Consider the following 16,593-nt stretch of genomic DNA (forward strand, 5'->3'; position numbering starts at 1 on the left):
TAAAGTTTATTAAGTTAATAAACAGTGTACCTACCTATATAGTTTAAGTTTAAGAAATTTGGCTCTCAAAAGAAATCTCAGTCGTTGTACTGTTGATATTTGGCTGTTTTGACTAATAAGTTTGCCGACCCCTGCCCTGGGAGAACGGCTTTCTGCAGTCTGGAGTTCCGTCGTAATTCCAGGAGAACTCCAGGCCTCCCCTGGAGGTTGGCAACCCTCTGTGCATTTCCAGTGCCCGCTTCCTCCCTCCCTCCCTTTCTAGTTTCAAAGAACGCCTTCTTTTTTGAGAGAAAGCCATTTCAGCATTTTAATGAAACCCTTCAAAATGGTCAGCAGCCCCTTCACTTCGCCAAACGCTCCCCGAGCCTCAGCACAGCTTCATATGTAAAGAAGATCATCATGTTTGTAGGAAAAGCCCGGACGGAGTTGAGTCCGAGGCCCTTGAAAAGAACTCTCACTCCCTCTTCTTTGATGCTCTCCCTGGCACAGTGCATCAGCCCAGTGTATTTGCGATGCCCTTCACCATCGGCCTGCATCCGAGCTTTAATGACATCCATGGGGGTTGCTACGCCCCAACCCAGCACTCCAGCGCAGCCACCAGAAAGAAGAACAGCCCAGAGGTCTGCAAACACGTAAGAGAAAAGGACTGTTTTTAATATTCAGTAAATCCTCTAAAAAAATACACAGGTTGTAAAGCAAAGATCCTATGCTCAGTTTTATTCAAAATGTGCAAAAACTCTTAAATGATACAGTTGCAAGGCACTTAGAATCACAGAGTTGGAAGGGACACCAGGGTCATCTAGTCCAACCCCCTGCACAATGCAGGACATTCACAACTACCTCCCCCACACACACCCAGTGACCCCTACTCCATGCCCTGAAGATGGCCAAGATGCCCTCCCTCTCATGAACTGCCTAAGGTCAAGGAATCAGCATTGCTGACAGATGGCCATCTAGCCTCTTCTTAAAAACCTCCAGGGAAAGAGAGCTCACCACCTCCCAAAGAAGCCTGTTCCACTGAGGAACTGCTCTAACTGGTAGAAAATTCTTCCTAATGTCTAGACGGAAACTCTTTTGATTTAATTTCAACCCGCTGGTTCTGGTTATGGGCTCCTAGCATTTCCACTTCTAAAACATTTCCTGTTAATCTTATAACTAACCCTATAAGACTCACAGATAGGGTTGCCAGCCAGGAAGGTATTGGGGGGAGCCTTTGAGGGTGGACAGTGAGGAAAATGACTTCACAATATGCTCTAGGAAGTCCTCAAAACCCTGAGGTAATAACCATAGCCATGTGGGTAATTCCTAGCCCTCCCCTGTTTTGCTCCCGCCATTCTATAGGGTGGGGATTGGGGCAGTGGGGGTGGGAGGTTTCAGCAGACAAACTAGCAAGACTGTTCACAGACAGGCTTGCCAGTTTCCCTCTGGGAAGGGGGTTCCCCCACCCCAGCTCCCATTTCCCACCACCGTTTCTGCTGCAGCTGGTGGAAGAAAAATAATGTACAAAACTTGTCATTGGGCAACAGTGTGACATCACTTCTGAGGAGAACCCAGAAGTAGGGTTGCCAACTGCCAGGTAGTGTGTGGTAAACAAAGGTTAGCATTCTCTGCGTTGGTCCCTGAAGAAGGCGTTAATCGCTGAAACAGAAAGATCACCGGGCTTCTGTTGAGAACTGCACTACTGAATTGCTACTCTCAAGAAGCATATCTGTGGAAGAAAGGGAGGTTGGCACCCCCTTTCATGGATAATATATATATAATACTGTTATTTGTTTGTAACAAGGCATAGTCCTCTCTTTGGTGTTACTTTTAAGGCAATAATTAACAACACATGTTTTTGCCTACATACTATCAGTGGTGGATATGTTATTAAATACCACTACTTTATAATCATTGTGTCTAGCTTGTGAAGTGCTAGTTTGCTGAACTGCCAGGTAGTAGCAGGAGATTTCCTGCTAATTCAACTAATCTCCAGCCGATAGAGATCAGATCACCTGGAGAAAAATGGGCGCTTTGGCAATTGAACTCTATGGCACTGAAGCCCCTCCCCTCCCAAACCCCACCCTCTTCAGGCTCCTCCCCAAAAACCTCCTGCCGGTGGCGAAGAGGGACCTGGCAACCCTACACAGAAGTGATGTTAATCCACTCTAGGAATCGTTGGAAACTCGATGGTTTTCTCATAGAATTTCTGGTGATTGTTAGAGAGGCGTAACCTGACTTGTGGGTTTTCCCACAAGTGATGTTAGGGCCTAACAGTTAGGCTGTCGCCTGCTGTTGCCCTCCCCCCATTTCCCTGTTCCTCCCCCTGGAGTCCCACTGGTTGCCAATGACTTCCTCCCCAGGCATTGCTTGGGAGGGGTGCTGACCTCAGGTGCTGGAGAGAGCCAAGGGCAAAAATTAAAATCCATCAAGTAGTTAATCATTTGGGCAGGAGCAATTCTCATGCAATTCTCCCTGCTCCAGTGGCAGAATTGTACACCTCTAGTAACAGTAAGGCCCTGACCTGGATGGCCCAGGCTAGCCTGATCTCGTCAGATCTCAGAAGCTAAGCCGGGTCAGCCCTGGTTAGTATTTGGATGGGAGACCACCAAGGAAGTCCAGGGTTGCTGTGCAGAGGAAGGCACTGGCAAACCACCTCTGTTAGTCTCTTGCCATGAAAACCCCAAAAAGGGGTCACCATAAGTTGGCTGCGACTTGAAGGCACTTTACACACACACACAGTAACAGTAAGAGCTGGATAAATATACTAATGCTCTTTCAGCACTCTTGGAACCCTTTTTGAATGTTATGTCTAATTGTGCATTTAAAAGCAAGCATGGCCTCGGTTATTAAGAAACCAGGGACACATTTGTGTGTCCCTTTTTTAAATAATAAAAAAAAATCCTTGTAGAGAGGAAGAACTGTAGGATGACATCAGAAGGCAGGCTCTATTAGTCAACCGATTTCACAACAGAAGTTCAAACAGCCTTTCATAATGGGTACTCTGACCACATCATGCAATTTGCACAGCCTGTGCCAACTTATTCGAGGGGCTGTGGCTCAGTGGCAGAACACCTGAGTTTGCATGCAGAAGGCCCCAGGGTCAACCCCTGATGCCACCCGTCACAGAATCTGAGGCAGCGATTGGATAGCTAGATAGACCAATCATCTGACGCTGCATAAAGCAGCTTAAAGTTTCATATTCTGCAGTTGTACCACTATGATTCGGTGCCATTCACCCTCAGCCATGCCTACAAGTTTGTTTCTAATACAGCAGAGTTTGCTCAGTCACAGATTCAGTTCATATTGAAGTCACAGTCGAGAGGAGAGAGAGAACCCTAATCTAAAGAGTACTTTCCCTATCACAAATGGCATCATGTATATGGGAGTATGAAGCATTGTTTCTACAGGAGAGACGTGTAGATACATGCGAGTCCATGAAAACCAATGGGGAGAGTGGGGAAGAACAATGGACACAGAGAAAGGAAGGGTCAGGGGGCAGCTCCCATGTTATCTGTTTAGGGAACTTTGGGAATTTAAATGCAAATCTTTAAATCACTAACTCAGTAAAACAGTCTGTGCCCTAACCAACTAAGGGTGATGTGTATACGTGAGCAGGTACCCACATTAAGAGCCTTTTTTGGATTAAACCTCATGCTTGCAGTATGTAGGGTTTTCACTTCCAGTTCCAAGGACTCCATGAGGTAAATAGATCCTTACTGAATAGCTTTCCCTATGGAATCCTTTTTTAAAAAAAAGTAAGCTAGAAACCAGCAGTTCTCAGCACAACAATTCTTGAGGTTTCTATGTTCTTTATTATATTTCTATGTTCTTTATTATTCTTCATAGGGTTGCCAGGTCCCTCTTCGCCACCGGCGGGAGGTTTTTGAGGCGGAGCCTGAGGAGGGTGGGACTTCAATGCCATAGAGTCCAATTGCCCAAGCCACCCTTTTCTCCAGGTGAACTGATCTCTATTAGCTGGAGATCAGTTGTAATAGGAGATCTCCAGCTATTACCTGGACGTTGAACTAGATAAAGAGGTTAGCCTGCTGTGACGTAAGTTCAACCAATAAGCAGCAATAACAAAACATGCTATACAAATAAAGAAATATAAACTGTAATATTCACATATAACAATTTCAACAAGACACATACAAAATACTACCCAAAGACATATTAATATAACACTAAGTGGACAACCATAGAATAAGTCCAAGAAAGTCTTCGACTTATTCTATGATTGTGCACTTAGTGTTATATTAATATGTCTTTGGGTAGTATTTTGTATGTGTCTTGTTGAAATTGTAATATGTGAATATTACCTGCATGTTGGCAGCCCTATGCATACAAAAGGATGCTGGAATTCCCCCCTCCACATACTCTCACACATCTTTTGGATCTTTCTGCCCTGCATTCAGGGTTGCCAATGCAACACCACTTACTGGAATGGGACTTTGTGCCTGTGTGTTTGTGTGTGTCCCCATCTGTCTAAATGGATTTGACATGGTGTAATGGCTAGCGTGTCAGCCTAGCAGACCCAGGTTCAAATCCCTGTTCTGCCATGATAACTTGTTGGGTGACCCTGGACCAGTCTCAATCTAATCTACCTCACAGGATTGTTGTGATGCTTAAATGCAGGAGAGGAGAACTATATTAAGTGTTTCGTGTCTCCACTGGGGAGAAAAAAAAGATACAAATGAAGTAAAATAATTAAAAGGCAAATGAATTAATCCAGACTCCCCCCCACCACAGTTTCCCCTTTCTTTCTTCAACAGGGATTGATACTTTCAAAACTGACTATGTGTGTTTGGCAGGTGGGCAGCTTATAAAAGTATTTTCCTGTGTGTCACAACACACTTTGCATTATACTCCAAGCAGAACCTCCTGTTTTGTTTGGCTCAGAACACAACTCCCAAATCCGTCACAATGCTAAGGGCAAACACTCTCAGCATTTCCTTTAGGTTGTTAAGTGATCCGAGAAAGTTAGCCTTTCTAGGTTCTCAAGGTTGCTCGGGTCACCCTTCAGATGCAAAAAACGGAAAAGAAAACCAGGAAACAACGAAAGCAACATCTTCTCCTATCAGCCTATGCGGTTGACAGCTTTCAACATCCTATAATATAATGAAATATAACTGCACAGAGGCAATATTAGGCTGAAGGCATATACACATAATAAGCATACTTCATTTTAGCAGTGAGCACGCTTGCCACATTTTGGGCAATTTCCACCCCTGTTAGTATGTTGCAACTGCGCCTCTACATGCAGCTAGACTCTAGTGGCAATTTCTGGCTTTACGGCACTTTGGCCAAGCGTGCAAACTTTCTCTTCCCCCAGATCAAGGCCAGAACAAGAGTGTATTTCTGAGTCGCAGCCAAAGAGACTGTCCACAGAATCAATCAGCGAAACATGCACCTAACCAAATTTAAAAAGCATGAGGAGGGAGTTGGATAAGATAGTCAGCATTCAGTCTAGAAGGCTGTGTTTGTGGACAGCAAAGGCGGGTAGAGGGGTTGGTGAATTTACTCCACATCAAAAACATCCACAACGCTTTCTGTTTGCAGGTACATCTGTACTCACCTGACAGACCTTTAGGAAGAGTTTTCCTTTATATGTGAAACCATCAATATATATATAACAGGACCGGCTCTAAGTGAAAATAAATAATGATGTTTCCGAATAATCACCTTGGGGAAATGGTGGGTTCAAAAACTCAAAATGCAAATGGTATTTTTTATTTTGTTTTGTTTTTTAGGGTCCTTAAAGGACAACTGAAAGCCAACGTGGTGTAAAGGTAAGAGTGGTGGACTCTAATCTGGAGAACTGGGTTCAATTCCCCACTCCTCCACATAGGGTTGCCAACCTCCAGGTAATAGCAGAAGATCTCCTGCTATTACAACTGATCTCCAGCCGACAGGGAACAGTTCACCTGGAGAAAATGGCCGCTTTGGCAATTGGACTCTATATGGCATTGAAGTCCCTCCCCAAACCCCGCCCTCCTCAGGCTTCGCCCCCAAAATCTCCCACCAGTGGCAAAGAGGGACCTGGCAACCCTACCTCCACATGAAGCCTGCTGGGTGACCTTGGACCAGACACAGTTATCTCAGCCCATGCAGAGGCAGGCAATGGCACGTCTCTTGATTTGAAAACCCTACAGGGGCGCTATAAATCAACACTGACTTGACAGCACTTTCCACCACCAAAGGACAGTTGTTGCTAAGATGCCAGGACACCTCCGCTTTTTTTAAATGTCTGTCTTCAAGTTTACAAGCTATTTATTTAATTTAATGCATTTAATTCCCATAGTTTACTCACCATGTCTTTGATAAAAGATAAAATTATTTAAAGCTTCCTGGAATCTTAATCATCAGAGTATCAGATGAAAAGTTCCTTCCTATTATAATTAGGTCATGTGGGTGTTTCTCTTCTATATTGTTCTCCCCTTTTCACTCTATTTTAGTCTGTGTTATTAGGGCTACCAACCTCCAGGTGGGGCCTGGAGTTCTCCCAGAATTACAAGTTGTGTTGTCTCCTACTGCAATTTCAGAAGTTGCTTTATGGATGTTACGCTGCAGTCCCAAAACTGCAACAAAAACTACTTGCGGTTTCAGCCACTTTGCTCCAAGTATCCAAAGGAACTCTGGAATGAGCAAGACCACATTAAGCTGGATGCTGACAAATAGTTTTTGCCTGGATCTTGTAGACAGCATTCGTTTGGGAGCTTTTTTGATTGTTTAACCACAGATGGATCTATGGTTGTGCTGTTCTCATAAAGCAAAGGAGCATGCCTATCATGTTAGGTGCTTTGGAACACAGATAAGGTGCTGCTGCAGTCTTCTCGTTTGGGGGCTTCCTAGAGGCACCTGGTTGGCCACTGTATGAACAGACTGCTGGGCCTTGGTGTGTTCTAGCAGGGCTTTCCTTATGTTCTTATATAATACTCCTTCTTGCATTCTCCATCTTGCATTCTTCATGGTTACATGCAACATACGCCTATAATACTCCACAATGAAGTGTAAGCATCTGGTGGGTAAGGATGACAAATTAATGTGCACCACTCTGTTGAATGTCAACAGCAAAATGGACATTAAAGCTCATGAACCAAACCATTCCTACAAATACATTAAAAACAGAACTGGTTTTGTATGCCCCCAAGGTGTTTTCTTCACATACCTGGCTTGTCTTTCCCAACTGGAGTAAGCCAATCACAGAGGGCAGAATAGGTGAGGAAATAGGTTGCAAATGAATGGCAGTCTCTACACAGCAGTGCCAAAGATCCTTTGTACAGACCCGCAAGACCTTCTTCCTTTATTATCATCCGCAAACAGTGCACAGCACCTTGGTACTTGGGCTTGGAGGCAAGGAGGTCGGTTGGTGCCATCAAATGATGTGGCTCCTTCTGGATCTGCAGTCTCACTTTGGCTATCTCCGCAGGTGCCAGAAGCACAACCTTATTGGAAAGTAGAGGAGTTATAGTTAACATCCTTCTGCGATACTTTGGGCATTCTGAAGAACTAGAAAAATAAGTCCAGGATAAACAAGCAAAGATTGTTGGGTGGCCCTGACAACCAATGAAGATGGTTTCTTTCCATTCATGCATCCCAAATCAGATCCTAGAGATCCTGAGTGAGTGACCTATCCTCAACACACATGAAGCTCCCTTATAGGGCTGTCAAAAAAAAAAAAATTCGGTACAGTTCGGATTCGGCCGAATTTGACCCTTGTGGGGTCGGTACGTGCCGAAGTCCGAACTCCCCCGCTTCGGATCCCCGGTAATTCGGGGGGATCCGGAGTTCGGGGGAAAATTCGGCCGAAGCGCGCCTTCAGGGATTCCCTGAAGGCGCGCGGGGGCCCTTTAAACTGATCTGAGCCTCCCAGCTGGGAGGCGCAGATCAGTTTAAAGGGCAGCCCGTCCCCCTTCAGCGGGCTCCGCTGAAGGGGGGCGGGCTGCCCTTTAAACTCATCTGAGACTCCCAGCTGGGAGGCGCAGATGAGTTTAAATGACAGCCGCGCCTCTCCAGCGGGCTCCGCTGGAGAGGCGCGGCTGTCATTTAAACTCATTTGCGCCTCCCGGCCGGGAGGCACATATGAGTTTAAAGGACAGCTGCGCCTCTCCAGCGGGCTCCACTGGAGAGGCGCGGCTGTCCTTTAAACTCATCTGTGCCTCCCGGCCGGGAGGCGCAGATCAGTTTAAAGGGCAGCCCGCCCCCCTTCAGCGGAGCCCGCTGAAGGGGGGCGGGCTGCCCTTTAAACTGATCTGCGCCTCCCAGCTGGGAGGCGCAGATCAGTTTAAAGGGCAGCCCGCGCCTTTCAGCGGGCTCCCCTGAAGGGGGGGCCGAATTGGACGAATTTATTCGCGAACTCCCGAACTCGCTGAATTCGGCCCCCCCGGTTGCCCGCCAGATTTGAGTTCGGATCCGTCCGAACTGAAAATCACCGAATCAGGGGAAATTCGGTTGATTTTCAGTTCGGACCGAACCGAATTGACAGCCCTACTCCCTTATACTGAATCAGACCCTTGGTCCATCAAAGTCAGTATTGTCTACTCAGACTGGCAGCAGCTCTCCAGGGTCTCAGACGGAGGTCTTTCACATGACCTACTTGCCTAGTCCCTTTAACTGGAGATGCCAGGGATTGAACACGGGACCTTCTGCATGCCAAGCAGATGCTCTACCACTGAGCCCTTCCCCACCCTCACCTGTCTTGTCTGCCCTCTTGCTAACTCCTGACGCCATTCTTGGCACACTGTACATTCATTTCTGACCAATGCATGGATTTACTACAGTACTTAGGTACATGACATGTTGTATCGAAAGTGACAGGGTTCCAGGACTACCAGGTGTTCACCATGAAATACCACCTTTGGGTCTCTGTTCATAGGAGGAAAGGACTAGAATAGTTCATTCCAAGTACTCTTGTAATAAGAGCTTTAAAAGAAAAGATTCTGCACTGACATAGTCATATTTTTAATAAATAGCCATTGAGAGAATGTGGGAAAAGGAGAAAGGTGTTAGAATAGCATTTTGAAATGCAGATTAGCACATTTGCTAAGGACTGTGAAGACTTTACTCTTTGGGAAGGCATTTAGCATGAACTAATGTACTGTTTTTAAAGTGTTTTATGATAGTTATATAACTGTAGGGATCAGTTTTGTCTACATTTCAGAAAAAGGCAGACAGAACCATTTTAAAAAATTAAAATAAATGTTAAAGAATAGTTTTGAAAATACTTCTGATAACCAAATGAAACATGTGCATACTCTTTTCTCCTGCCAGTTATTTGGCGATGCGTTGTTTCACTCTTAACCTACCCGGACTGCACCAGTAGCACATGCAGCAAAAGATATATCCACTTTTGATGGCTTCCTGTCTGCAGAGCCATATCTTAATCTGCAGATGTTGTAAAGGAAGTTTTTGTAGACCCCAAACGAAAATGATGTAATAAATGATGCCATTACGATCGTCATTGAGACACCTCTGAAGAAACCAGGCACCTAATATGCACAGAAAGTGAGAAGAACAATGTATTTTATAAACAGAGGGGAAAGGATGAGTCACTTGAATACATAATTTACTCAAAATCTCCAGAATATGCGGTTTATAGAGAGTAATTTTGCTCAGATTTTTACTAATAAGCAAATCAACAAACAAGTTGCTCCTCTGTGCATGGGTGTGAGGTAGATGGATGGATAGATATTTATTTATTGAAAACATTTCTATCCCACCTTATCTCCCTGAACTCAAGGTATTGATAAAGACAGAGAGAAAGAGAAAGATCTATCCACTTGCCTTTAGTCAACAGGGATTTTGCAATACGTACTTTTTCTGTTCTGTAAGTTTCTACGATACAGTGCCATATTCCATGATAGCTTTTCTCTGTCTGAATTCTGACCTGTAAGAATGTGCATGTAAGTTAATATCATATGAAGGACAGCAGTCTGACTCCAGTTAGGTCAAGTAGTAAGGTGCAAGTTATTTAATTTGTTACTGGGAAGGAGCATGTTTTAGAGTTTCCTCAGGTGCCAAGATGTTTTGAGCCCCCATTACCACCTCCTGTTCTCTATAATCTGAGAGTCCTGGAAAACAATAAGAGAAATGGGGGGGGGGGAGCGCATATTAGTAGGGAAGTCTGGGAATCCTTCTGTCAAACTATTTACCTCCCAGTTATGGAGATTTCTGGCAGAGGTATTGTGCGCTTGGCTGAATCTCCTTCTCCATACCCTCCCATTCTAGCTTCTAGCCTTGTGAGGAGGGAGGGAGAGGGATCTCCCCAATTTAACTGATTCCGAGAGTGTTAGATATGCTATTGTTTCAGCAGTATTTAGAAAAATACAATTTTAAATACCTTTACAGTGTCCAGTGGATACCCTACAGCAGCGCTAACACCACCTGAAACAGAGGTTTCAAAACATATAATTATATCGTTTCAAATCTCACAAAGGCTAGAAAAAATCATTTTAAGCAAAAAAAAACTTTAGCTCGTCGAGAATGCCACACATGTGTATCAGACTGGGATCTTGGGAGATCCCCATTCTGCCCTGGAAACTTGCTGGGTGACTTCGGGCCAGTCACACGCTCTCAGCCCAACCTGCCTCACAGGGCGGTTGTTGTGAGGATAAAACGGAGGAGGGGAGAACATTGTAAGCCACTTTGGGTCCCCACAGAGTGGGGAGGGGAGTATAAATTAAGTAAAGTAAATCTTTCCATTTCTCTCCCTGTTGCTTCTAAACTGGAATTCAAGGAAAAATTCAAGGGTAAGGAATCTCTCACATTCCTGTCTGCATGGCTGTTTTTCGATAACACCACCAAAATCTGAGGATCTCAAGGTCTGTGCTGGTATAATGCAGGGTATGCGTGTGGGTGTGTATTTATTTAAAACATAAAAGGGTGTAGCCAAGTTCTGAACATTGTGTTCTGTCAAAATTTACTGTGTAGCACCATTGCGGCATTAAAATTGGATGCGGGGGGTGGGAGTGGGAGAAGAGTACAGACTGAGCAGTAACAATCAATATTTTTTGTGCCATCAAGTCACAGCTGACTTATGGCAAGTCCATAGAGTTATTAAAGGCAAGGGATGTTCAGAGGTGGTTTGCCATTGCCTGGCTCCACGTCATAATCCTGGTGTGCCTTGGAGGTCTTCCATCCAAATATTAACCAGGGCTGACCCTGCTTAGCTTCTGAACTCTGACAAGATCAGGATAGTCTGGAGCTATCCAGGTCAGGGATATCAAGGGGAATGCCTTCAGGTATTTATGCTCTGTTGAAGAACCCATCAGTAACTGTGGATGACCGCTCCACAATTGACCAGCTGAATGGGGGGGGGGAGCAGTTTTCAATATGTAAAGACAGAGTTGGGGGCTGTGAGCACCTTGGGGTACAGGATCTCTCTCTCTCTCTCTCTCAGAATCCAGTATGGGTACTCTAAATCTGCTGCCCCATTGGAGAACCTGTTTACCTTCAGAGGTTTCTCCTTGTTATGGATTGGATCCAGGCAGCTTATTTCACCCAGCCTCATATAATTCGCCTCTTTACTACTGTGTTCCACAGCACCTAATATGATAGGCATGCTCCTCTAATACTAGAGAGAACAGGTATTCATCACGACTAGTAGCAATTTTAACTAGTAGCCATGAATACCCCTTTCCTCCATGAACATGTCCACTCCCCTCTTAAAGCCTTCCAAGTTGGCAGCCATCACCACATCCTGGGGCAGGGAGTTCCACAATTTAACTATGCGTTGTGTGAAGAAATACTTCCCTTTATCTGTTTTGAATCTCTCACCCTCCAGCTTCAGCTTTTGCTGTCATTCATAGGGTTGCCAGCTCTGGGTTGGGAAATACCTGGAGATTTTGTGGGTGCGGAGCCTGAGGAGGGCGGTTTGGGGAGGGGAGGGACTTCAATGCCATAGAGTCCAATTGCCAAAGCAGCCATTTTTTCCAGGTGAACTGATCTCTATCGGCTAGAGATCAGTTGAAATAGCAGGACATCTCCAGCCCCTACCTGAAGGTTAGCAACCCTAATCATTCAGTATGAGAATTATTTACTATTCAATAAATTAAAAGATTTAGATACATAATATCTGTAAGAAAAAATGAATATATGAACAGAAGAATCCAAAAATATATGGGGAAGGCAAACTAATCAAACAATCAGATAATTTTATCGTTCACCAAAGTGGTGAACACAAAATAATCAGGTGATCTGGAGAGGCAGTATAGACATTTTCTAAATGAAATGAAATAAAAATAAACAAAGACTTCAAAAGCTGCTAGGAAAATAATTTCAAATAGTTTGTTTTGGTGGAAGCCACAAACTGTGACCAATTGAGGGCTGTTCTATTTTCTGTGAAAAGCTTCTTCAAATGTAAAGTTATAAAGCAGAATATTGCTACACTGTAATTCAGAATGATTAAGGGAAACCACAGGGTAATAACAGTGTAGGAGAGCACAGCATCAAATGTGGTTAGCTTTCCCATCACCAGCTTTCTGCAATCTGCTTGTTATCCGGACATCAATCCTGCCATTCCACCACAAGCCCAATTTCATTTGCAAATTTCATTAACCTGTACTTCAAACATGTGATGTACGGTGTGGTCTGCATATGCCCCTTTCATATGCCCAATTTCCTACCCCCCCACCCAATTTTGAATTTTGGAATAATAGGTCTGCATGAGCAACGAATGTATTAACGTATTTGGAGTGTCTTAAATTGTCTGTTATCAAGTTTCTAAGCCGCTTTGCCCCCTGTGCTCCAGGAGAAAAGCAACACAATAAATAAACAAACAAAATAAGAAACTGCCTTTCCACAAGTTCAATGTAGAAGGTCAATTTCTGTGCACGGTTACAGCGGGGAGGAAAGTGGAGATCAGGGATATGTTGCCCTTGGTCTGTCAAAGCCAGTATTGTCTACTCAGACCGGCAGCAGCTCTCCAGGGTCTCAGGTGGAGGTCTTTCACATCACCTACTTGCCTGGTCCCTTTAACTGGAGATGCCAGGGATTGAACCTGGGACCTTCTGCATGCCAGGCAGATGCTCTACCAGTGACCCACAGCCCGTCCCAAGCAATGTGCCGACATCACATCCGGGTGCACAGGGAGTGATGTCAGTGTGTCACTGTCGATATCATTAAGTCACCGGCAAAGGCTCCCACCACTCTTAAGTCCCACTCTTTTCCTTGCCTGGCAAGCCAACGTGCTTGACTGAGAGAGAAGGAGCATGAGAAAGGTCTGGTCAGACACTCTGGGGAGAAAAGCAGGGTATAAATATCTAAATAAATAAATAAAGCAAGAAGGGCTTTTAAAGAAGTCCTTCAAGGAAGGGTTACATTTTTAACGCGTACAAATTAATGTGTTCATGTTAATTTTAATGTGTGCACATTAAAAGGTGGTTTATATACACACTCCACCTGTGGCACTTGAAGCAGGACATTTCGCCATATTTTGCTCACTCACAGTGTACTGAAAAAGAGGCAGCCACAACCGAACAAAAACAAAGGAGGTGAGCATCTGAAGAGGAACCAGCTACTCAAAGAGGGCCCAAGCAGAGATCTGACGTGATACAGTGCTGTTGTAATAACACCTCCTGCTGTGAACTACTCCTCTCGGTAAATGCTTTAAAGAAGGCGCAGCTGACTTCAGGGACACAGAACCCCATCCCAGCAAGAGATTACTGATGATAAGACAAAATGGTTGGGTGTGCATCAAATCAGCCTCATCCACCAAACACACTGGTTGCCCTTTGTCTGTTGCAGCAAGAGGGGCAGTAAAGACAGGTCTTTTCATATTCCCAAGGGATTTCCATGCCCCAAATATAGCAAGCAATAGAGATTTGCCAAGGCCCAAAATACCCTCCGAAGATGGAAGCTTGAAGCAGCTGCCACAATCAGGGAAGAAAAACAAACAACCACGATCTGAATGAATGAACTTTCTCTTCTGGTGACAAGGAAGTACATTTACAGCCTGCTTCTAAGCACATTTACTCAGAACTAAGTCATGCTGAACTCAATGGAACCTATTCCCTAACAAGTGTAGTTAACGTTCCAGATTTAGCACTTCAGCATTTCTCTGAGATTCCCTGCGCAGATGAATACACAAAGCAGCCAAATTTGTAATTATTAGATGGATCAATTGAAAGGACTCCTGATCACGTCTAAGACCCTGACAACATGTTACATTTTGAACTGCCATATCCCATGGGAAGAAAATTAGAAAAAAAAGAGAACCCTTTGGGTGTGATATATACATTCTCACATGAAACAGTGACTTTCAACTAGGGTTGCCAACTCCAGGCTGGAAAATTCCTGGAGTCTTGGGGTGCAGCCTGGGGAGGGGAAGGTTTGGGCTGGGACCGTAGCAGGTAATAATGCCATAGAGTCCACCCTCCAAAGCAGCCTTTTTCTCCAGGGGGAACTGATTTCTGCAGTCTGGAGGTTGCTTGTTATTCTGGCAGACCCAAAACACCCATTGACATCATGGTGCCTCCTGGACACCATATTGGGAATTGCTGATCTAGTTTTATAACTTTATGTTTCACCCAATTTTGATATCATAGAAAGGGTAGATACAGGTATAACATTTTTAGCTTCATGCCCACAGCTACTTTGGGGTACACTGTGTCTGATATGATGATTTTGAGGATGGAAGGTGAATGGCCTTTGTCAGAATGTCTCTCACTTTTGTTTCACTCTATTACAAAGAGAGAGGAAAGTAATAGACCATGGTATCATTGTGATGTGGCCCCGCCTTTGGGGCATGGATCCTGATTGTGAGGTAGCAACTGGGGGAGTGGGGGCTGGTCGAGCGCAGGCTGGTGGAGAGAAGGAGACTGGGGTTTGGGAGGTTGGCCCAGAAACCCAGATCATAGGGCAGGGCTAGCTGGAGTGCCAGCTGCTCTGGATGGTGTTAACACCCATTGGTGTTAAGCCAGAACAGCTGGAGAAGACTGGACAGAGCCCGACTTCAGGGGTGGGTCCAGTTATTGGGGCGGGGCCTTAAAGGCCATAGTGCTTATAGAGTTCCCAGCTCCAGGCTGGAAAATACCTGTAGAATTGGGAGGGGGGAGCCTGGGGACGGGGGGTTTGAGGAGAGAAGGGACCTCAGCAGGGTATAATGCCATTGAGTCCACTCTGCAAAGCTGCCATTTTCTCCAGGGGAACTGAGCTCTGTCATCTGGAGATCAGTTGTAATAGCAGGAGAGCCAGCGTGGTGGAGTGGTTAAGAGCGGTGGTTTGGAGCGGTGGACTCTGATCTGGAGAACTATGTTTGATTCCCCACTCCTCCACATGAGCAATGGAGGCTAATCTGGTGAACTGGATTTGTTTCCTCACTCCTACACACGAAGCCAGCTGGGTGACTTTGGGCTAGTCACAGTTCTGTTAGAATTCTCAGCCCCACCTACCTCACAGGGTGTCTGTTGTGGGGAGGGGAAGGGAAGGTGATTGTAAGCTGCTGCTGCTGCTTCTTTTTCTCCTCCTCCTCCTCCTCCTTATTCACAGTCTTTCTTACATGGTTTCAAGCACATTTGCTACCATTCCATTCTTCCCTTCAAAAAGCAGCCACTTGAATCCCTGATCACCCTTATGAACTCCCCCTTGGGACAGCCACATCTCAGGACATCAGGATTTTGCCTCAGAGCTGACGTGGCAAGTTTGTCAGGGGCTGCCCAAATCTGAGAGGATGCTCTCACACTCTATAAATATATCTGTGGGATGAGCGACCTCAGCCAGTAGTCCATGGTTGTGCTGTTTGCAAGCAGAACACGTGCAACTCAGAATCACACAACGAAAAAGACAGACCATTTAAGAAAGGCACCATTCAAGCACATGGCTCTCAGCTACTGTAAATGGTTCAAAAGTGAATGGCAATAGACCATTAAGAGCTCAGCGCTTGGCTCCAGGCTTCCTTTTGCCCATCAAGTGGGTTAAAAGGCAAACACCATGCTGGAGAGGATTAGAAAAGGGACTGAAAATAGAACAGCCAGTACTGTAATGTCTCTGTGTGCAGTTTGCTGTATCTCAAAGAAGATATTCAGGGCTGGGAAAATACGCAGAAGAGGGTGACCAAGATGATGAAGGGCTTGGAGAATCTTTCCTATGAGGAAAGGTTGAAGAGACTGGGACTTTTCAGTCTAGAAAAAAGACAGCTGAGGAGGGCATGACAGAGGTTTATAAAATTGTGCATGGGGTAGAGAAAGTGGATAGAATGCACTTTTTTCTCCCTCTCCCATAATATTAGAACTCAAGGGCACCCCATGAAAAAGTTGATCTGCAATAGGTTCAGGACAGGCAACAGGAAGTATTTCTTTACTCATGAGTAATTAAAGTGTAGAATCCACTGCCAGTGGATGAAGTGATAGCCACAAGTGTGTGTGGCTTTCAACTGGGTTAGACAGATTCATGGTGGACAAGACCATCAGCGGGTACTAGCTAAGGTGATGAAAGTGATTGCCACATGAAGCTGCCTTATATTGAATCAGACTCATGGTCCATCATCGTCAGTATTGTCTACTCAGACCAGTGGTGACTCTCCAGGGTCTCAGGCAGAGATCTTTCACATCACCTACTTGCCTAGTCCCTTTAACTGGAGATGCCGGGGATTGAACCTGGGACCTTCTGCATGCC

General features: G+C 45.1%; 1 protein-coding gene across 1 annotated transcript; it reads right to left on the reverse strand.

Annotated features, from left to right (window-relative positions):
• Positions 1-341: 341 nt before the first annotated feature.
• On the reverse strand, positions 342-10,369 carry SLC25A47 (solute carrier family 25 member 47; the record flags this gene model as incomplete). Its single annotated transcript, XM_056852060.1, has 5 exons — positions 342-622; positions 7,151-7,427; positions 9,288-9,470; positions 9,797-9,868; positions 10,322-10,369. Coding segments are annotated over 5 exons (861 nt in total), but the record flags the coding sequence as incomplete, so codon positions are not given.
• Between the last annotated feature and the right edge of the window lie 6,224 nt (positions 10,370-16,593).

The sequence above is a fragment of the Euleptes europaea genome, chromosome 6 (assembly GCF_029931775.1).
Source record: "Euleptes europaea isolate rEulEur1 chromosome 6, rEulEur1.hap1, whole genome shotgun sequence".
Lineage (NCBI taxonomy): Eukaryota > Metazoa > Chordata > Lepidosauria > Squamata > Sphaerodactylidae > Euleptes > Euleptes europaea.